The following is a 22148-nucleotide window of genomic DNA, read 5'->3' on the forward strand; positions in this document are numbered from 1 at the left end:
GTGAGTATGGACTTTTAAAAAACGTCAACAACTATGCATTCATCTCATACCAGCTGAGAGGCAACTTTTTTTTTCTCATCACAGAATGAGGTACCTGAAGGAATCAAAACTCACATCCACAACAAGGTAGGAAACAACATTAAAACACATTTGAAACCAAGCCAAGACCTATTTTTACATTGTATTTTACTGTATGGGATGTACTGGAGTTCTTATACAGCCCGCATGTGTAACGGAAGCCTTCTTAGAGGCAGGGTAAGAATATCACAGGACAGTCTGTCAAAGCCACAAGTCTCTTCTCACTTTCTTGTCTGTGTGTGTAGTACACAGCCGAGGCCGACGACCATCTCCAAGACTGTGAGCGCACCCTGCAGCTTGGTGCTGTCGATGGCTCTCTCAGGTCGGTCTCAGAGACAGCCACGTGCCCAGGAGTCTCCTGGTGCTGTTTATTAACAGGAGAATGCGGTGACAGGCTTGCAGACAAAATAACTGACCTTGTCGCGACTCTTTTCTTCTTCTGGGACGTAGCGAGAAGACCAAACGGGCCGTCCTGGAGTGGGGCGAGCACGATGACGAGGCTGAGCGCTTCTGCGTGGCCGATGGTAAATCATTTGCATCTGAGGCGGATTATACACGGCTTTCGTTTGAGTTGCTCTTTCAAAACGCAATGCCAAATCAACTTTTCAAAAGCTAGAACTACAGAACAAATGTTTGAATATAGGAAAACATATCATGAATATGGAAATAAAGTGTGTGTGTGTGTGTGGGGGGGGGGTATATATATAAATATGCTGAATATGTAAATGTTGGGTAAAAGGGAACGAGTCAGAGGCAAATTATCTTTCTGTCTGACTGCGCTTCCTCTTGATTCCCAGATGAGGAGAGTCCGGACTCCCAGTACGTGGATCTTCTTCTGAACCCAGAGCGCTTCACGGGCTACAAAGGCCCAGAAGCTTGGCAGATCTGGAACAGCATCTACGAGGAGAACTGTTTCAAGTAGGAACCACTGTCACTGTTGGAACGACACCAGACTTTTCCCATTTGGAACTCCCAAGTTTAGCTGTTTTTTTTTGTTGTATTTTTCAAATGTTTTGCAGGTGCGTTTCTTTAACTGTAAGGTTTTTGTTAACCTGATTAACACGTGTTTGCCTTTTCCTCCTAAGGCCGTATACTGTGAAAAGACCCCTGAATCCTTTAGCTTCAGACAGTGGTAAAGGCAGCATCCTAATACAATATCGACCTTATTTGCCAGGAATGTGTGCAATGTTAACCCCAACTGATATGTTTGCATCTTTCCACTTCCACAGGAAATGAAGGTTAGTGTTGCGTTTTCACTCAAACTTAACGCATGCATCCCACCCCACAATTATGTACTTATTTTATTTGCTGAACTGAATTTAGCATGTCCCATAAAACGAATTATCTAATTTTCAGGGAAGACGTTTTACAGCTGGTTGGAAGGTAGGCTGTAAACTAAACCCCTCTTTGTTCAGTGTATTCGTGTCCATGTGCAGGAGTCTGAACCCTGTGCCCTGCACCGCTCCAGGTCAGTGTGTGGAGAAAAGAGCTTTCTACCGCCTGGTGTCTGGTCTCCACGCCAGCATCAACACACACCTGAGTGCCAGGTATCTCATAGATGGTCAGTTCCTCCCTTTACACACACACACACACGCACACACACACACGCACACAGGAGGCTATGCTGAGATTATGAAGTGTTCACGTTTTTCTTTCTAATCCCTCCCTAAGATAACTGGTTCCAGAGAAAGTGGGGTCATAATATCTCAGAGTTCCAGCAGCGCTTCGACGCAGGGCTGACCAATGGCGAGGGACCAAAGAGATTGCGTAATCTCTACTTCCTGTACCTGATAGAGCTACGTGCCTTGGCCAAAGTCCTGCCTTTCTTCCAGCGCCCATACTTCCAGCTCTACACTGGCCAACCTGCACAGGACAAGCAACACAAAAGCCTGCTCCTAGAGCTCCTCCAAGTGGCCAAGTGAGTGTACTGCAGGCTTTGAAACTGGGGAAACGGAACAGTCAACAGAGGGATTAAAAGATGTGGTAACGTGATGCTTACTGACTTCGGAGGTGTCTCAAAATCTTCCTTTGTGAGCCCAGCTAGTGTAATGAACATGGGGGAAGATGTCACCTTCTAGCTATCCTTTCAGTGAAGTATTATTATCGCCATCTCTCTCCCAGGTCTTTCCCTCTGCACTTTGATGAAATGTCGCTGTTTACCGGGGACAAGGAGGAAGCAGCAAGGCTTAAGGTTTCTGTACCTCTTGTCTGCCACTGTGAGCGTCGGCCATTTTAGAAGCACAATCCAGCTCTGACACACTGGGTACATTTCACCTAGTCATCTCACAGGCCCTTCTGTTGCTGGTTTCAGGAGGACTTTAGGTCGACCTTCCGCAACATCTCCAGGATCATGGACTGTGTTGGCTGCTTCAAGTGCCGTCTCTGGGGCAAACTACAGGTACTTTAATACAAAAAGACTATAGACACGCAGCGCACTCGCCAGGAATCCTTTTGACACCGCCAGTTTCGAACATCTCCCTCATATATGGCCATGGGTGATCAGGAATGTCTCTATTCTGAGTCATGTCATCATCGCTAACTTTATAAATGAGTGTATATGTATATAAAGTGTCAATCTTTAAAAAGTTTTTTTTAATCAATATTATTTCAACCTTTCCGAAAAAATTAAAAAAAAAGAAAAAATATTCCCCAACTTTTCAAAACTTTTTTATTCAATATAGTTTCAACCTTTCAAAAACTTTATTTTATATATTGTTTCAACCTTTCAAAAAGTTTATTTTATATATTGTTTCAACCTTTCAAGACGCAAGGCCTGGGCACGGCCCTGAAGATTCTGTTCTCGGAGCGCCAGATTGAGGATCTCCCCAAGTCAGGTGACCTGCCCTCCTTCCAGCTGAGCCGTCAGGAGATCGTCTCCCTCTTCAACGCTATTGGACGGTAAGACATAACCCACACACCATCCACCTATGAAGTCCATAGCAACCCGTCTCCGTGGACCCTTACAGATCTGTATGAACTGATACCTTAGTAGATTAGAACTGCTCGGGAACATGCTGTACATTCAGTACCGGGAAAATTATATATTTATGTATTTATATGTATTTGTGTTCCAGCATCTCAACAAGCATTAGGGAGCTTGAGAACTTCAGGAATCTGCTAGCAGATGTCTGGTGAAGAGAGGGTTTAGAACCATTCCTCCACACTTACTTCTAAAAACCACTGACCTGCACAAAGGGGAGGAACCACCACATCAACCTACATTCTGCACTCCTACATTCCTCTTTTCTAACCAAGTCTAACCCTGTTCTACATGTGCTAGTCATCGTTTCTCAATTATATATATATATATTTTTTTGTCAACACTGGAGTTATTGATTTAAAATGTGACCCTCTAAGGGACTGAATGAAGAATAAATATTAACTGACCTACACCATCAGTTTTTTATCATGGTAGCCTAGAACGTGAAGATACCTTACTTTGATCTGCAAGCAGGGTGTGTGTGACGTGGGTTGTCAAGCTTTGTTTACACGTTCATTTACAAGTACACAAGTATCAGCAAGCATTGTCATGCGAGCTGAGATCCTTTTCCCTGTGACGCACATGCGACAGGCTTGACAGTGAAGGTATTGATCAGGCCTAATCACCTTCATGTCAGCGCCGGTGACTGGAAAGGAATAGGTCGATGACTGAAAATGTAAGGGGGGGGGGGGGTTCCAGAACACACAGGTGTGACTGAGAATACACAAGGGATGTTCCAGAACACACGGGTGTGACTGAGAATACACAAGGGATGTTCCAGAACACACGGGTGTGACTGAGAATACACAAGGGATGTTCCAGAACACAGGGGTCGTGACAGCTAAGTCTGGTTAGACCACAGCCAACTCAACTGTAAGCTCAAGGGTTCTGCCAAGAAACCGAATGCAATTCAGGGTTGTCAGACAAGGGTCGTCTCTGTGAGAAAACCCTGGCAGGACTTCTGGTATGCAGGCAGAACTGGTGAAAGACAGAAGGCAGTTGATACATCTGTCGATTTTAAGTGGTAAACATGGTTTTCTTAACCCACAGAGAGTTCACAGTGCTTTTACTTGTTCCTGTCTCCATCCCGCATCCTGATTCAGCTTTCCCTTGACTGATTTACGACTCCTGCCTTACACAATCTCACAGATGAGTTCAAACCCAGGTGGACCCATTTGAAGGTCAACAAGGCAGTATTTCAGCAATATAGCCACACAGCTGTCACAGGATTTGCCAGTAACAATTTATGCTGTTAAGATCGAGTAAATAATTTAACGGTTTAGGATTATGAAATGACATGAATGTTTATGGTTTTTCACCATGCAGCAGCATGTGCTATCGACAGCACAACCCTTCACCTCAAACCAACAGATTATTTCCATCATATCCATACACAACGATAACCAGTTTGTTTAGTTTAAAACAGTGCAGTAAAACTTTATTTTTAACATGGTAGTGCTTGCATACATTTTTAGTGATCTATGAAAGATGGGTAAACTTGTTACATTCATTGGCCACAAACAGAAATTCCGAAACAATTATAGTTATTATAAACGCTACCATGGCCTTTGGCAGGACACAAAATAGCAAAGATAGCCATATAGATTTCACAGAAACAAAATAAAATCTGATTAAAAATACAATATTCTCAATTCATAAACTTGCACACAACCCCCCCTCCCCCCAATCTGTACTGATGTTAAGTGTGAATGAGTATTAGCATAGCATAATGCTGCATGTTCTTGAAAATAAGGACAATGATATCTACATCTCAGTCAGATTGTTCCCATTGATTGTACAGTCACTGTTCGTAGCAACTAACACATTTAGCTTTAGTACCATGTCAGAAACCATAAGGAAATGCTCAATTAAATACCCCAGAGCTGGGGAAATAAAAGAAAATGTTATAATCTGATGTTACAACAACGTAATCTGAAACCCTGTGAACCCAAATTATATAAAAAAAAAGCACAAATAAAAAAGACGTACCATAGAAAAAAGAAAACAGTTAAAAACAAGCTACTACCAGGCTATCTTGAACTGGCTCCTAGCTTTAACTGATGCCAGTGGAAACCAGGGTGACCTATTCAGAGAGATGCGTTATGTTTATTACAACAGACCTTGCTGTCTGCCTAACAAAATAGGAAATGGTGTCTGTTTTACTTCTTACAATTCCGTCTGCAAGTCTTTGAACAAGCCCCCATTATTACAGTTTCTCCTCTCTGATTGGAACACAACTAGGAACGGCTCCACAGTATCCAAGGTCAAAGTTCACTTCACAGACGTGACCCAGTGATGTCACAAGAGGCTGCCCCCCGAACACAAGCTACTAAAGGAATGGGAACAGGATGAAGAGCGAGGATTGCAATTGCACACTGATTGTGTTTGTCGGATGATCGAATGTTGAACAGTGATATCATACCAGACACTTTATAATGGAAGTTAGACTACAAGAAAACATGAACAAACTTGAAGTGAAACAGACAAGAGTTGGATTTAAAGGAGAGGCAACCACTAATTAGTCACAAGCCCTTCCTATTCCATGGTGTATGCACCAAACAGGAGTTTGTAAAAGACACTAAATACTTTCCAACAGTGATGTGTCAGAGAAAGAACACCTGTCCTGGGCGCGTTCACATACATAAAGGACAGAACATACTTTTATACACGCACACACGCTTTACACCTGGGTAGTGGCACTATCTCCAGGTGAAATAGCCTAAACTACTAAACCAGGAGTCATCTTAACTACATAAAACACAGAATTAGCTTCTGTTAGAATGGAAATACGTTTCCAATTAGGAAAAATGTAACAAACATGACACAATGGCCCGTTGTTGGGTGTTCTCGTAGGATAAGTGTTGTGTCGTAAACTTCCACGACGTCAGTCAGCTAACAGAATGGTTGAGAGGAGAAACGTAGAGAGGAAGGCAAGCCTAGCTCTCTCTGAGGGAGTTAAACTAGATGAAAATAGGCCAGTGACACTTTGATCCACCACTTCTCTGAGCCTCTTCCAACTCTATACATTCATCTCAGTGGGCGGAGGACATTCATCAGAAACACGTCACCACTCTCTCTCTCTCTCTCTCTGCTCCATCCAGGGCCCTCACACGCACGCAGAGGCCCAGGAGCATGTGGTCCCACCCTGGGGAGATACTCTCTGGGAAAGCTGAACGCTGGAGGTTTGCGACCAGTTCTTCATCCGTGCTCTTTGGCAATAGTGGCAGCCATCTTCTCCACACAGTCTGAATGTGGGTCAAGATTTAAACGTAAGGGATGTCCCTTTCTTCTTCGGAAACCTTATGTTGGGGGGGGTTTTCAGCTCGGGTATATAAGCCCATCTTCCAGAATCACCACGTCACAAGACTACAGACTAATGGAGGGGCAGGTTTTCTCTGAAGCCAGTGTCCTCTCGTCAGAGTAAGTACGGGTCGCTTTTTAAGTGCAAAGGTCGCCTCCCGGCTCCCAGAAGGGAGTCTATGTGCAGTGTGGGGGGGGAAGCGGGTCAACCCAAAGGGCAAACATACGATGGAGATCCAGCGCAAGTCAAGTCTGGTCCTTACTGGTAACGATCGTCGTGTCAGACCTCGTTCAACGACATCAGGGGGAATCTGACGACTCGTTCCACACCCCTCCCATGTAGATCAAAGTCTCCCGTGGTTTTTCTTGAAACTCCTGTGTCACCCCTCAGGTTAACACATGCGTCCCCGCAGGGTGACTCATTCCTTCAGGAGGGGTGAGTCTCTCCCTGTGGCCCCCAGAACCTCCCTCCCCCTCGTTTTGTTCCCCTCTGACCGCCTCACCCTCAACAAAGGTTGTCGCCACGGCAACCCGCAATCCGCGGCGTGTGCGTAGGCGGCGGGGGTCGGTAAAGTGGCTCGGCGAGGGAGGGCGCGGCCTCGCCGACGGGGGTTGCCGCGGTAACCGGAGCTTGTATCCAGAGAAGCCGAGAGGTCGGGATCGCCGCTTGTTTCGTTTTTTCGTTTTATCTTCCAGGGTGGGGCGGGTCAGTCGGGCGGGCAGGGTGTGACGGGGGTGGGGGGTGTTGGGTTAGATCTGAGGGGTGCAGTAGTGATTCTGAGGGGTGGAGTAGTAGTTGTGGTGGTTGGTCTGGATGTTGCCGTAGGCCAGCAGGAGAGGAGCGGTGGAGACCTGGGGGCCACCCAGGAAGTGAGGAACCCCCGTCAGGCTGCCGTTCCTCTGGATGGAGCCGTACCAGCTGGGGCCTAGCTGGGGCGTGGAAGACAGGACACTGCTGCAGGGGACAGGGGGAGGGACAGGGGATCATTGGAGTGGAGTCTGGGTCGGCCGTGTGTGTTTACATGGTGCTGTTGTGCGTCTGCCTAATGTGGGACGGCTGAACCGTTGGTACACACCTGCCGCGATCCGCCCGGGTGACAGCGCTCCGGGAGAGGTCGTCATCGCTGTCGTACCTCCGCGGGTTGTCGAAGAAGTAGGCCCTGGAACTGAAGCTGTGGCTGTTGATCATTCCTCCTGGAGCCTGGTGAGGGAAACGCAAAACACAGCAGGTCTTTTCTCCAATCTGTCATCGCCCACACACCAGGGAACCCCATCTGAATCCTGCTGACTTCTGACCTCCTTGAGCTCATCTCTGATCTAACCCCATCGGATGGGTGAAAACATCTGCTTTCCTGCACAGCTGCGAGCAGGCGAGTCGTGTGAGATCGGTGGGACAGAAGCCAGGTCAGACTTAGGTCATTTAGTCATTTAGCAGACGCTATTATCCAGAGCCACTTACAGTAAGTACAGGGACATTCCCCCCGAGGCAAGTAGGGTGAAGTGCCTTGCCCAAGGACACAACGTCATTTTGCATGGCCAGGAATCAAACCAGCAACCTTCTGATTACTAGCCCGATTCCCTAACCGCTCAGCCAACTGACTCCCTGTCTAGGTAGGGCCACAGGAATGCCGTTTTGGTTATGCTTTCGCTGTTTCATTGAGACTTAATTGGAAGTGGAGGACAGACAGGTAGCGAGGTCCTCACCAGGTTCTGGTTTGGCCTCTGGACCCTGAAGAAGACCACTACCAGACTGGTAGGAAGCAGCTCCCAGAAGAACAGGATGATGCCAAAGATGATGTACGCTTCTCCGCTAATTTTCTCCACATCTGCCTGAAGAGTGAACGAAAACACACACACACACTGCAATGAGAAATACACACCTATTTGCTTGTGTCCAAATTTTTTTTGGACACGTTCACGCAAACACACCAATCAGATATTTGAAACAAACCATAGAAACGACAATTTGCATACAACAAGCTGGCCATAATATCACAGGTTTAATCCAGTCCCACTGTCAACTTGTCCAATCCTCTGTCAGACAGGAGATTTGCACACAGATACAATGGCGAGTGTGTACACAGATTAGAGCACGGATAAAGGCTCGTAGACAAGGACGTGAATACAAGTGAGAGGTACACAAACACAAAGATAATCCCTGCAGAAATCACAGAATATATTCACATACCGAAAGATAAACACACACACACAGCTCCAGACTGGCCCAGGGCGACCTGGTGCTGTGCAGCCTGGGCCGTCTGTCTCTGGGGGAGAGCCCTATCTAGGTCAGCAGCACCAAGCAGGCAGACAGACAGGCAGCAAGACAGACAGACAGACAAGCAGCAAGACAGACAGCAAGACAGACAGCATGACAGACAGACAGGCCAAAACAGACAGGCAGCAAGACAGACAGGCAGGCAGCCACACAGGAAGACATACAGACCGAGAGAGAGAGAGAGACAGACATATAGCCAGGCAGTGTTGTCTCTGCCTGTTTGGTTATTTATAGACAAACGGAGACCTTTCCCCCCCAGAGTCGAGATCCACCAAATCCCATCAAATTGATTGTTTTTACAGAGTAGCTCTGGCATGACCTTCTGAGATCAGGTCAAGGGCCACACACACACACACACACACACACACACATCAACAAATCCCTGCTCTTGGAGTGAGTCATGGCAGATTTGCATCAAGCAAGCATTTCTCTGACAGGATCACAAATGTAACAAACGTGGGCAACGCAAACACTCGCACATACAATCAAATCAACCCACTCAGACAACCAGCCATGAAATATATAAAACAACAGCAGACTAGTTGCATGATAATCACAGTAGCGCACACACACACACACACACACACACACAGAGGTGTTTGCACACTGATCGGAGTAAAACAGATGAGCAATAATGTTTTTCAACCCCTGAGTCGGTGTGTGTGTGCTGTGGGTGGGGGTGGTGTGTGTGCTGTGGGAGAGGGGGTCGGTGGGCTGCAAGGCTGCATTGTGAGCTGTGCTTATCTGGGACACCAGGGTTCACCAAAGGTTTAAATACTCTGACACTCATAAAGATGGAGAGAGAGAGAGAGAGGGCGAGAGAGAGAGAGAGAGAGGGCGAGAGAGAGAGAGTCAGTTGCTGTGACTAAGCATGCCTGGGTGTGGTGTGGCAGCCTGGGGCCAGGGCCTACCTGGTCAGAGATGTTGTACCAGCCGTAGTTGAAGGGGCTGGGCCTGTCCTCTGGGGCCAGAGCCACCACCACCAGGTTGTAGCAGGCCCTGGAGGTGTAGAGCAGGATGACCGCTGCACCGATGGCTGTGGCCTGGCACACGGACGTTCCCTGGGGAACAGAGGGAGGGAGGGAGGGAGGGAGGGAGGGAGGGAGGGAGGGAGGGAGGGAGGGAGGGAGGGAGGGAGGGAGGGAGGGAGGGAGGGAGGGAGGGAGGGAGGGAAAAGGAGTTGAATGTCATGGCATGTATTCATTTATGTATTCAAATGAAGTGACAGCGAGAAAGACACAGGTATGTTTCAGTGTGGCCAGTATGGACAGCCTGCTTGGCTGGTTTGTCACCATGCATCTTAGATTTAAGTTCAGAATTCTAATCACCGGCTTTACACCAGATGGTCAAATACAGTTGCATATTCAGCAGACAATGATGTAAGCTCGTGCAACAACAGACACTGAATAGCGTCTCTTCAGAGAAGCAGGCATCGTTCCGCCAACTGACCATGGACTCCAGGTAGACGTTGGCAGAAGACATCTTGGCGATCTTGAAGATGCAGACGGCGAGGGAGACGGCACAGAGGACGAAGAGGCTGTCGTTAACCAGGACCCGCGCCAGCACCGCCCGCCTCACCTCCACCTCGCCCCCCGCGCCACCCTGCACCAGCATGGCACACGTCACGTTCACCACCAGGAAGAAGAGGCTGGCGGTGAGGAAGGCCAGGCGCATGGGCACTCTGGAGGAGAGAGAGACAGGAGGAGGGTGAGGAAAAGAGGAGACAAGCGAGAGAAGGACAGAACGAGAGAGTAGAGGGATGGATTTAAAAGGGGTAGATTGAGAGACAGATGGGGTTGGTAAGAGAGTGGAGAAGAGAACAGGAAGCAGACAGGCATTACACAGCTGCTTCTACTTCTATATTGGAATTGAATAACAAATCAGCTAGAATAATATCATAGACAAAAATTAATCTTTTGTTGTACAGTTACCACTTAAAAACATATTGTTTTAACATGAAGTCTCTGGACTGATCCTACAAGCTTTAGTCTGCTGGCTCTAACAGAGGGCTTTTCACCCCCCCCCCCCCCCCCCCCTCTCCTTTCATCCCTAATACTCTCCTCCCCTTCTCTCTTCTCCCCAGAGCAGGAACCCTGTGTGTGTGTGTGTGTGTGTGTTTGGGTCTGTAGTGTATGTGTGTGTCTGTACAGTTTGTGTGATAGAGGGGTTACACTGCAGAGGGATGGGGGACGGGGAGGGGGAGGGATTTGAGGTCTCAGCTTCACTCCTCGTCAGACACTAGCCGCCTGATCAAAGCGCTGATTAGTCCGAATCTTGACCCCACATCAAACAGGACCCCTGGAGACCCTGGTCTCAGGCAGCGTCATCTACACTAATACTGCCTCCATCACACCCTTCACTGGGGCAACACTAATACTGCCTCCATCACACCCTTCACTGGGGCAACACTAATACTGCCTCCATCACACACTTCACTGGGGCATTAACACATTAACGGAACCTACGTGCTTCTAACTGGATGTCGTAGGAAATATTCTGAAATTATTTTCATAGTTGAGCTAAGTTTGTCCATGTCCCAAACACCCACATTGGTATTTCAGCCAGTGTCAAAGTTGACCAACTGGGAAAAGAAACTCACTTGTATTTGTTGAGCTCTGGTGAATATTTTGCTTTGGCTTTAAACATGACCTGAGGAGAGAGGAGGGGGTGGGGGGGAGAGAGAGAGAGATAAAAATATGATGGTGATGCAGTTATTCATCAACAGACTTGAACAGATGAGGACAGCTAGTATTCTATAAAGCGATGCAGTTTTTGTTCAGCAAAAATTAAAAACAAACATGTTTTCCTGAGAGACAGTGAACATAGATAATTACATTCTACAGTAAATTACAAAACCCCTGGAAGTAAGGAAGACTAATTAACTGTGTCGTTCATCTCCATGGTAAAAAAAAAAAATGGAATCCACTGCGCTAAGAGGCCAGGATAGAGACACCACACAGAGTAAAGGCTTTGGCAGAGTCCGTGGTTTGGCAACCTCAGCCAGCATGGTGTCTGAGCCAGTAGTCCACCAGCTGGCAGTGACGGGGTTAAGAATGGCCACTGACACCGTCTTGGTGTCTGGCCATAGAGGCTCCACCAGAAAGCACGAGTCAGCGTCTCAGAAGCCAGACCCAGATAGGCCTAAATCTGGGCTGAATCCATGGTCCTGGCCAGGGGCCAGAACATGGAGAGGGGTACAGCAGGGGGAGACTTGACTAGACCCTCCCCCCTCCTTCTCCTCTACCACTGAACGCCTCTGGAGTTGTCCCAGGGCCAGAACTGACAGCACTACTGCAAAAAAAAAAAAACATTAAAGAAATGTGAGCTCATTCTATTCTTATTGCTCATTCTATTCTTATTTTTATATATAATTTTATTTTTATTTAAATTGTTGTATTCTTAAATTGTTTAGTTCTTATAAAATAGTTAAACTTTTGTACTTTTACTTTTGTACTTTATACTATGTTTAGAGTTTTGCACCTCCCTGCCACAGTAAAGTTTGTGTTTGTATAACGGCGAATAAACCGAATTCTGATTCTGATTCTGTGAGGGATTCAATACAGAGGCATCGTTCCTACCAACTCCCCTCAAAAGAGTTCTGTCACACTGGTCCCCACGGCAGAACTTCATCCAGGGGCTCTTTCGTATCTGACTGAGGAGCAAGAATGGGTCCCCTGGCGGAGCTGAACCTTTGGTTTGCGATTGCTGAATGTACCAGTTTCTCTGGTTGAGCTCTGAGTAGAGACATTTTGGTATCTTATTAGTATCGGTCTTGTACACTGGGGTGCAGTGGAGGGCGTTCTCATTAGAGGTGTGAGAGACAGGCGGAAAAACAAATGGTGCTCTGGGAGCACAAGTGAGAGAGAGAAATAAACCACATACACAAAACACAAGCACATTCATGCGGTTACATTGTTTTCCAGATACACACGCAAGGCTGTATCCTTAACCATCAATCAAACAGCTGCCTGGGACATTGGACGACCCATACAGATGTCTAAGCCTACACACACACACACACACACACACACACACACACACACACACACACACACACACACACACACACACACACACACACACACACACACACACACACACACACACACACACACACACACACACACACACACACACACACACACACACACACACACACACACACACACACACACACACACACACACACACACACACACACACACACACACACACACACACACACACACACACACACACACACACACACACACACACACACACACACACACACACACACACACACACACACACACACACACACACACACACACACACACACACACACACACACACACACACACACACACACACACACACACACACACACACACACAATGGGTACATGCTTGCTACCAGCCACCCCGTAAAACAAACACGAGGCGGCCTATCCCTTTCAATCAGGCTTTTCCATCTGTTTGCTATTCCCCACACTCCTTGTTTGTGAGCCTCGCCAGCTCTCAACTCTCATCAGCCTGCTCTCAGGACACTTCCACACACAGAAGGCCTAAACTTTTATTTCTCCCTTAACAATACACTACAAGACTGTAATTTTATTTTATATTTATTTTTATTTGATTTTTTAAATCGACCGATAACAGGTCGCCCTCACGGAGATCGCTCCCGTTTCCAGATTTTGTTTAGAAACTGAGAAAGACATGTTACATGACATTATCCATAGGGAACAAATATGACAGACCTATTATTTATGTGTTAACATTAACGACTAGCAAGCAAGCTGACAAACATATAATTAAGTACATTATAGTAGCTAAAAATGGTTAGCTAGCTAGCCTTGCTAGTAGTAGTAGTGATAGCTACCTTAGCTACTACTGTGTTGTGTGTGTTAGATAAACCTTGCCTTCGTAATTGTCGATGTAACTCAAAACATGAATCCCTTTTCCCTCTTGCTTGAAGGGCAGCAACATAGAATCCTATGTACATCGTTAATTTTAATTTTGGGAAGATAACCCGAACTCCCCGGCATTTTGTGCAGGAGAACTAACGTAACTGCTCGCTACTGGAAGTTGCTGACCTGGCTGGTGCAATATGCGGAAGTGATGCGTGCCTAGTGGGCGTATGCGAAAGTGATGCGTGCCTAGTGGGCGTATGCGAAAGTGATGCGTGCATAGTGGGGGTATGCGGATGTGCCAAGTGTAACTATTGCCGTTTCAGTCATGATGAATAAAAGGCTAAATGTTTTCAAATTTGTACCAATTTTAATAACCATTTACCAAAAGTATATATAAATATTTTGATTCATTTGTCATATTTTAGTTGTTTTCATTGGTTTGGCGGCCACCTGCATTGTCCACCTAAATTACCATCGCGGACCACTAGTAGGGCGCATCCCACAGGTTGGGAATCACTGATTTTTACATTTACATTTAGTCATTTAGCAGACGCTCTTATCCAGAGCGACTTACAGTAAGTACAGGGACATTCCCCCGAGGCAAGTAGGGTGAAGTGCCTTGCCCAAGGACACAAAGTCAGTTTGCATGACCGGGAATCGAACTGGCAACCTTCGGATTACTAGCCCAATTCCCTCACCGCTCAGCCACCTGACTCCCCTTTTTTGATTTTTGAAGTCAGGGAGGGAAAGGTGCATTCGTCTGCACGTCCAAACTTTGTCCACTTAGAACCGCAGTGTGAAATTCACATGCTGGGTGGAAATTCCAGGACACCTTTGAGAACCCTCATCAGTTGAAGGCACGAGAGGGGGGTCTAGATTCCATCTCGCATCACCTGACCTTGAAGGTTCTGAAGGCTACTGGATATGGCTAGGCCTACAATGTATATGCATGCCTGTCAGCCCCAGGAGATAAATATTGGCTTTTATGTTTTTTGTTTTGTTTTTTAACGACATGACTTGTGAAAAGGACGAGCCTACACAAATCACATTTAATTGGATTAAATGTGTCTGGAGGCACTACAGGAGAGAACATATTGTAGCTTCATCGGTGTGGAGGGTGTGTTTGTATTCGTGTCTGTAACAGTGTCCATGTGTTGGGGGGGGAGGGGGGGGGTAACCTCCATGCAGTGTAACAAATGTCTTGGTATCCCAGAATGTCCGTTCAGGCAGGGAGAACATGGGCTCGGCTGATTTCAGGATTTACATTTACATTTAGCAGACGCTCTTATCCAGAGCGACTTACAGTAAGTACAGGGACATTCCCCCGAGGCAAGTAGGGTGAAGTGCCTTGCCCAAGGACACAACGTCAGTTGGCATGACCGGGAATCGAACTGGCAACCTTCGGATTACTTGCCCGATTCCCTCACCGCTCAGCCACCTGACTCCTGATTTCAGGATTTAGAGGCAGGCTGAGGCAGACAGGACTGGGGAGAGAGAGGAGGGAGGGAGGGGACAGTCAGGGCTGCCTGTTCTGACTGACTGGCCCACTTCTCTAGTTCAGAACTAGTCTTCTCTCTACCAGGATACAACATTAAGTGTGTGTATACAGTATGTGTGTGTGTGTGTGTTGGTCTAAAGGGCATATGAAACCTTTATCCCCCACCACATGGGAGATGACTCTCCCAGGACCTTGCGGGCCTCAGTGATTGGCTGCACGCTCTGACAGCTCTACATCACCCACCATGGGAACATGAAGTATTAATGGAGAGTAAAACACAACAGCACAGACAAAATATAAACAGTGAAACTGTGCTCCTGTCTCTCGTGTCCCTAGAGATGGCCACGGAGCGGCACACACACACACGTTCCACACACACACACACCACAACGGGTGTGTGTGTGTGTGGGGGGGGGGGGGACAAACCCATGGGACCCTAGGCCCTCTCCTTGCTCTCTAACTCAAAGCCCACTAAGTGAAGCAACCCTCTAATGTCCTTAATATTCAAATGCACTTGCACTCTGTCCAAACTGTGGAGCTCCATGTGATCTTAAGGGTTAGCATTAGCACACAGATACACCAGTTCAAGCAAACGATAAAGGACAAACACAAACACACACACGCAAACACACGGTATTTACATTTATTCAGTCGGTATTACTCTGAAACCTGAGAGAAAGAAACAATAATAAGAAAAACACCAGCCAAAAGACTGGTGTGTGTGTGTGGTGAGGAAGGTGTGCGGCAACTGACAGGAGTTTTTAGTAGGTACATAACGTAAACACATGACTCCCATAAGCGGGTCACTGCAACGCACAGCTGTCACAGGGATCTAGGATTGGGCAAGACTGTGCGCGTGTATGCTGCCTAGCCAATGTCGAGAGCAGTAAACAGAAAACAAGATTTTGCTTTTCACCCAGTGAGTGAGTGAGTGAGTGAGTGAGTGAGTGAGTGAGTGAGTGAGTGAGTGAGTGAGTGAGTGAGTGAGTGAGTGAGTGACAGAGAGAGAAGGGATGAGAGAGGGATAGAGTAGAAGCATCAGCTCTGTCTCATCTGCTCTTCGGTCGACAATGTAGTTCTACCTTCCTCAAATGTATTCCGAGAACGAGCGTGACCATGTGACCATTACCTAATAAGTGTCATGTGACCTGACGGACGCTAGGAAACCCTGCTGGTGCGTTTGTCACACAGCAGCTTTTTCAGTCAAGACCGGTCCCGTGTCTCTTCATTAACCGTCGCATCTGTGTAACTGTGTTTGCATTTCCACACGTTCACACTTTTCTTCAGGATTGGCACTGAACATCAATAGGTTACCTAAAGTGCCATGTTGCCATCAGCACTATTGCACCAGAAGATAACCTCTCTGTTCCCCGACAGAAACCAATAGAAAACTCCAACACCAGCATTTCTCGTTGTCCAAGCTGACCGTAGCATCTGCAAATCTTTAATCATCAAATCTGTATAGCCCTTTTTACAAGCAGTGTCACAGAGGGCTTCACATATACGCCCAAGGAACTGCCCCTCAGCCAACCTAAACCCTCAAGGAAGAAAAAGTGGAAGAGCCCTCACAACTGTGAGACAACACACATCAGCTGGGTTTCTACACAGACTGTGGTAATTTACCATTGTTGACATGACAGAAATAAGACTGTGTGTGTGTGTGTGACAGGAGGGGGAGGTCAGAGGTAATTCCTAGGTTAGACCTACAGGTTAATGTATATCAGAGGTTAGTGCTAGGGTAGATCTACAGGGTCACGTGTCAGAGGGTGTTAGATCCTTGAGGGTTTAGGTTGGTTGAGGGGCAGTTCTATGGGCATATGTGAAGCCCTCTGTGACATGCTTGCGTGTAAAAAGGGCTATACAAATAAATTTGATTTGATCAGGTGTTGCAGAGGTCTTTGCCCCTGGCTCTCTATGATATAGGGAGTCAGGTGGCTGAGCGGTGAGGGAATCGGGCTAGTAATCAGAAGGTTGCTAGTTAGATTCCCGGCTATGCCAACCAAATGACGTTGTTTCCTTGGGCAAGGCCCTTCACCCTACCTGCCTCGGGGGAATGTCCCTGTACTTACTGTAAGTCGCTCTGGTTAAGAGCGTCTGCTAAATGACTAAATGTAAATGTAAATATAGCTGTGTTTTCTGCCAGCAGTTTAACCTGGCAACCCTAGAGTGGTTGGGTTGACAACAAGGCCTCATTTAAAAGCAAGCCTGGTTGGTAGTAAACATCACATGACAAAACCTCCCAAACTAAAATCCCAGGCTGAACAGAATGAATGACCTACTCTTCTGTTTTCCAACCCAGCGTCCTGATGACTGGACGCACCCAGAAAAACCTGTTTGTCAGACCTGGGGCAGTCTAATGCCTGCATCTGTCCCTCGGCCTGGCTCTCTGCATCTCGCCCAGTCCCTCTCTGTCCCCCTCTGTCCCCCTCTGTCCCCCTCTGTCCCTCTCTGTCCCTCTCTGTCCCTCTCTGTCCCTCTCTGTCCCTCTCTGTCCCTCTCTGTCCCTCTCTGTCCCTCTCTCTCTCCATCAGTTTGTGAGTTGCAGTAAGAGAGGGGAGGAAGAGAGGACAAAATGATACTAGGCGAGACATATGGAGAAAGAAAGAGATGGTGGAAAGAGAGTGAAAAGGGGAAGGAAACTGGTGGCGACGGGCCTGTGATCTAACAGAGACCATAGTGTCTGAGTCATACGTCACACACGTATGACTGCCATTATGTTACACAAGCCTGTTTTTCAGCAACTACGATACACCGTAATGCCAACTGCAGACCTGGTATGAAACAACAAACGATTTGGCATCCTTGATAGTTTAAACTGAGTAACGTCACATCACAAACACGTCAATTAGTTAGGCCTGTTCTCTGGGCAGAATAACATGCCCATTCAACATGTTTGGGGGCCTTTAAATCAAATACGTTATTTGTCATTGATGATGAATCTCGGCTGTGATTCCCTGGGATATTCTCCACGCAGGAGGATATACAAAAACAACATTCCTGGTATTCCAAAAGTAATAAAGACTATTATTCACTCCTCTCCAGGGCTCTCTCCTCTGTCACTCCTCTCGTCTGTTCCTCCTCTCCTGTGTACCAGTCAGCCAGGTAGGCTAACCCTTCAAAAAAGGCCTAGTTGTGGCCTACTTAGACTACACATTAGCTAGCCTGACACATTTTTGATGCACACTGCGCTCACTGGAAAGCCGCCCTCGAAAGGAGCAGCATTGGTCATAAAGTACTCATTATTGTTTTTCTATGGATGTTGACCCAGTTACATTTGACACCAGACGAAACCATCGCTCCAAGAGGAACATTATGTCAACATGCGCCGGTGAAATCTATGTTAAGAGAAAATAGAAACACCCAACATAAACGGCTTAGATTAGGGTCATTATGTATCATGTCTGACTGTGGCCTACTGTAGCTGTTAAAGGATGGTAGACCTTGGCCTAGCCCTAGTTGTCAAGTTTCTATAGAAACTATTTCAACAGCAACATCTCAGCCAACACAGTATGGGTATTCTCTTTGATCACACTTTCCTCTTTTTTGGGGGGGGGATTTCAGATGTTTGATCTAGAGCCTTTTCACTGCGGAACCAGAGGCAGCTAGTGTAAGTTGTCGAGCACATTTATTATCAGGTGTTTAAACCCTGAAAATCCCCTGGATCTCGAGGGAGTCTTTCTAGAGTCTAAATCTGTCTCAGAGGGAAGCTTCCCCATGACAAAAGCAGCGCTGCTCCATTTCTCACTTTCTCCTCCTTCTCCTTATCATCATCCATCCTGCTACCTCTCTCGCCTCTCCCTTTTTCTTCATTATGGACCTTGTATTAACCTGAAGTCCTAACATACATGGATCGGTACAATTAACCCATATCAGGGACTAGCTGTACGTAAACACAAATAGCTGGAATTCAAAGCACCTTTATGAGTTTCTGCCATGCGAAGTGGTGAAACTACAATCTGAAAATGTAACTGTGAGGACATCCTGGATGTCTCCATGGAATGCAGAGTGGAAGATGGAGGGAGAGAAAGAAGCTGAGAGAGAAGAGACAAAGAGCAAGATAAGCGTGACACCTAATGTCCGTCATGCCAATAGAGGTCAAGGAATCCTTTGCAAACAGTATACGCACAGGTCATTAAGTGCCGATAGACAGTTACACTTAAACACACACTTCTTACATTTAGTCATTCTAGCAGACGCTCTTATCCAGAGCGACTTACAGTAAGTACAGGGACATTCTCCCCGAGGCAAGTAGGGTGAAGTGCCTTGCCCAAGGACACAACGTCATTTTTGCACAGCCTGGGAATCGAACCTGCAACATTATGATTACTAGCCCGATTCCCTAACCGCTCAGCCACCTGACTTCTTATCACACATCTTCTTGGCCCCGCTCCAGACCCAACCTGCCAGACTCCTGCTCACGCTGAATAACTTATTTCAGCAGTTCACCAAGGTCCACTTTGACATGTTATTGTGTTGAGCTCAGTTGACCTACTTTACTTAAGGCTGTCACAATGCACCATGAGCACAAATATGTTCAAATTATTGGGGCATTCATCCAACAGGATTAAGGTACATCTCCTAAAATTGCCCTAGTAAATCGAACAAAGAACGTCTGACAATCCATTGTTATGGCAGACAACACTGCCCATGGAGTCCACGGCATTGCCAGAAATCTCCATCCAGTCTCCCTCCGTCCTAATAGAACACATTCAGCATCCACCTTTGCCCATTCTGCAGCCCACAAGATGGTGGCTGTGTTTTTCCTTTACAGTTTTGAGGCCCCGGGAGATTTGTGATACTGTATGCCAGGCATACGTTTGAACAAGACCACTCTCGCTCCTTAACTGCCCCCCCCTCTCTCTTTCTCTGTCTCTCTCTCTCTCCGTCTCTCTCTCTGCTATCCTCCTTTTGTTGTGCCTGGAATAGTACAAGACGGAGGAATGAGGTGATGTAATGCTTCTGCAGGTGCCTCTGATTGGCTCCCCCGTTTAAATGCCAGCTCCTACGCCAGCCCGAGCAGAGTGTGCTGCCTCTCCCTCAGTCGAACGCTCGCCGGAGAGAGAGGCTTCGCTCACACCCACAGGGGGAGAAGAAGTCGCACACACACACACACACACACATCCTTCTGACGCCGATCTCGACACACAGGTATTGTGATCTAAAACACGGGGCAACGGGACAGCTGCAGGTGAGGTGACGTTTGCCTCCCACGGCTGCCTGCCCAGAGCAGACCGACAGCGACACCGCTATGGGCACAGTCCCAGTGGGGAGGAACAGGCTATGTCGTATATAAAAGGCAAACCCTCCGCACACAAACAAAGACCTGCCATTCAAATAACATTGCGGGGGGGGGGGTCTTTATCCAGATTGATAAGCGGAAACAGAGCACTCAGGTTTTTTAAGATGACACTGGCTACGTTTTAATTTTATTTTGAGGCTTGAGGGGCATGGTTGCCTGATAAGCAGGGCTCCTGGGAACTTATTGGTAAACTCTTGTGACTGCAGGACTGGTGGTATCAGGGTCAATGTGGAGATAGTCTTCAACTTAAAAAGGCTTTGCATGACTGGGTAGCATGACACACGCAATCATTTGATCCTAGTCAGCAACAATAGGAAAACAACAGGGTGTTCAGTAAAGATAATCATGGTTGTAAAGCTAATGTCCAGTAATCAGAAATATGTTTCATTAAAAAACAAATTGGAAATACATGGAAAATGGTGTCCCTTCATTTGTCTCATTTCCCTTTAAGTACAGTATGTTTGGTAAGTTAGTCATGATTAATGACGACAGGTCATGACGATGAAACTCATCACATGACATCCTTGATTGTGGTCAATACACATAATTCCAGATCATGATACTCATGTCATGTGATGTATTACTAATAATGCCTCAAGTCTTGCACAGTGAAGAAATGCTGGTCATCTGAACGACTGGATTTCCGTGAGAATTTGTAAGTAAACCCTAGACCTAGACCCCAGTGGCTTTGAGGTTTGAGTTTAAGCATGCACCCGCAGGACAGACCGTGGCCAGCTTTGTTGTCAACAACTGTCCACTTGCACGGGCCCGACAGCAAGAACACAGGATTTGTCATAAACTGAAACTGACAGGATGGACAATAGGATGTCTGTTTATCAGCTATTGAACAGGACAATGCGTGGACTTGGAACAACATTATGTGGTGTGATAGCTTACTGATAACGGAAAGATACTTAAAACCCGTATGGAACAGTCAGGTTAGAACACATCTGTGATTTACACATGCAAAATCAAGAAGGACGTCACTTACCTGTGCAAAGTAAAGATTCAGCAAACATAGCGTGAAGAATTGCAGGCATATCGGGAAACAGTACAGAAGCCAGTAAGGCAACGGCTGCAACTGGTTTGCTTGGACAACGTTCTTGAAGTAGAATGAAAATAATGTAGTCCTTAGCGCCGACCACAGCAAACAGAGAAATAGAAAGACACTCTGGTAGCTGAAGCGCTTGTGTCCGTAGTGCAAAATCAGCCAAAGTTGCAAGTAAACAAACACAAAAAGGAGCGAGTACAGGATCGTATACACAATGGTGAGCCCGAGCTCTACGGACGGAGGAACCGCAGCTTGAATTGGTTCGTCGGATGAGTCCGTAACAGACGTGAAGACACTAAAACTGACCTGGTTTTCTGATAACAACATAGCGAAATATTCAGAGTAACAATTAAGTATTCAATTTCACTATATTGCTACTGCCAAAATACAATAATGGGGTCAAACTTTTCATGTATTTCCCCCACGAACTGGTTCAAAAAAACAAAATAGTCCATTAAAATATACCATGCTCTCGCTATCTTTTTCTCAAAACAACTACACTAACTAAATAACTAATTTGCAGGTTGGCAAAACCACAAATAACTGCACAAGCCAGGTATAACAACAGACAAACAAGAATAAACCTCCAGAGAGAAACCCCCCAATCTCTGCAAAGCAGCTTCTCTCAGAGCAAAAAACAACTTAGAAAAAAAGGGGATGTGATGCAGAGAGCGATCAGCTGGTTAAAGCTGCTCTTAGGACCCGCCTCCTGACCAATGAAACGCTACTGGGCATCTGTCATAGTGTTACGCCATCTTGGTTCCGTTTTCTGCACG

The 22148-nt window shown here is 46.6% G+C and overlaps 2 protein-coding genes across 4 annotated transcripts in view; one reads left to right on the forward strand and one right to left on the reverse strand.

The window, feature by feature from the left end:
• Positions 1-22148, forward strand: part of ero1a (endoplasmic reticulum oxidoreductase 1 alpha) — a 99446-nt gene that overhangs the window by 712 nt on the left and 76586 nt on the right. The window contains exons 4-16 of one of the 2 annotated variants that reach the window (XR_010879352.1): positions 85-126; positions 324-400; positions 529-602; positions 876-996; positions 1164-1210; positions 1308-1316; positions 1435-1461; positions 1547-1639; positions 1750-1996; positions 2200-2269; positions 2390-2476; positions 2843-2976; positions 3153-3406. Coding sequence is in view for 1 of the 2 variants with exons in the window: in XM_067260228.1 (XP_067116329.1) it covers positions 85-126; positions 324-400; positions 529-602; positions 876-996; positions 1164-1210; positions 1308-1316; positions 1435-1461; positions 1547-1639; positions 1750-1996; positions 2200-2269; positions 2390-2476; positions 2843-2976; positions 3153-3213 (1089 nt within the window). In the remaining variant the exon portion in view is untranslated. Of the gene's footprint in view, positions 1-84; positions 127-323; positions 401-528; positions 603-875; positions 997-1163; positions 1211-1307; positions 1317-1434; positions 1462-1546; positions 1640-1749; positions 1997-2199; positions 2270-2389; positions 2477-2842; positions 2977-3152; positions 3471-22148 lie in introns of those variants that run through there. The other variant, XM_067260228.1, reaches the window with a different exon arrangement.
• On the reverse strand, positions 4476-21983 carry gpr137c (G protein-coupled receptor 137c). 2 transcript variants are annotated; one of them, XM_067260593.1, is made up of 7 exons: positions 21313-21983; positions 11233-11282; positions 10083-10314; positions 9545-9694; positions 8063-8188; positions 7435-7559; positions 4476-7310 (listed from the first exon to the last, which is right to left on the reverse strand). In XM_067260593.1, the coding sequence occupies exons 1-7, from the start codon at positions 21697-21699 to the stop codon at positions 7109-7111; spliced, it is 1272 nt and encodes a 423-aa protein (XP_067116694.1). In that variant the 5' UTR covers positions 21700-21983; the 3' UTR covers positions 4476-7108. The 2 variants fall into 2 exon arrangements, with proteins under 2 accessions (XP_067116694.1, XP_067116693.1); XM_067260592.1 differs by having other exon boundaries at positions 4476-7313.

Source organism: Osmerus mordax, chromosome 22 (genome assembly GCF_038355195.1).
Source record: "Osmerus mordax isolate fOsmMor3 chromosome 22, fOsmMor3.pri, whole genome shotgun sequence".
Classification (NCBI taxonomy): Eukaryota; Metazoa; Chordata; class Actinopteri; order Osmeriformes; family Osmeridae; genus Osmerus; species Osmerus mordax.

Bases quoted from the DNA above. Each gene is read 5' to 3' on its own strand.
- gpr137c (XM_067260592.1), bottom strand. From the start codon at position 21,699: ATGTTGTTATCAGAAAACCAGGTCAGTTTTAGTGTCTTCACGTCTGTT. The intron at 11,283-21,312 runs GTAAGTGACGTC...CTCTCTCCTCAG, and splicing joins TGAATCTTTACTTTGCACAG to GTCATGTTTAAAGCCAAAGC. The intron at 8,189-9,544 runs GTAGGCCCTGGC...TTCACTCTTCAG, and splicing joins GGTACAACATCTCTGACCAG to GCAGATGTGGAGAAAATTAG.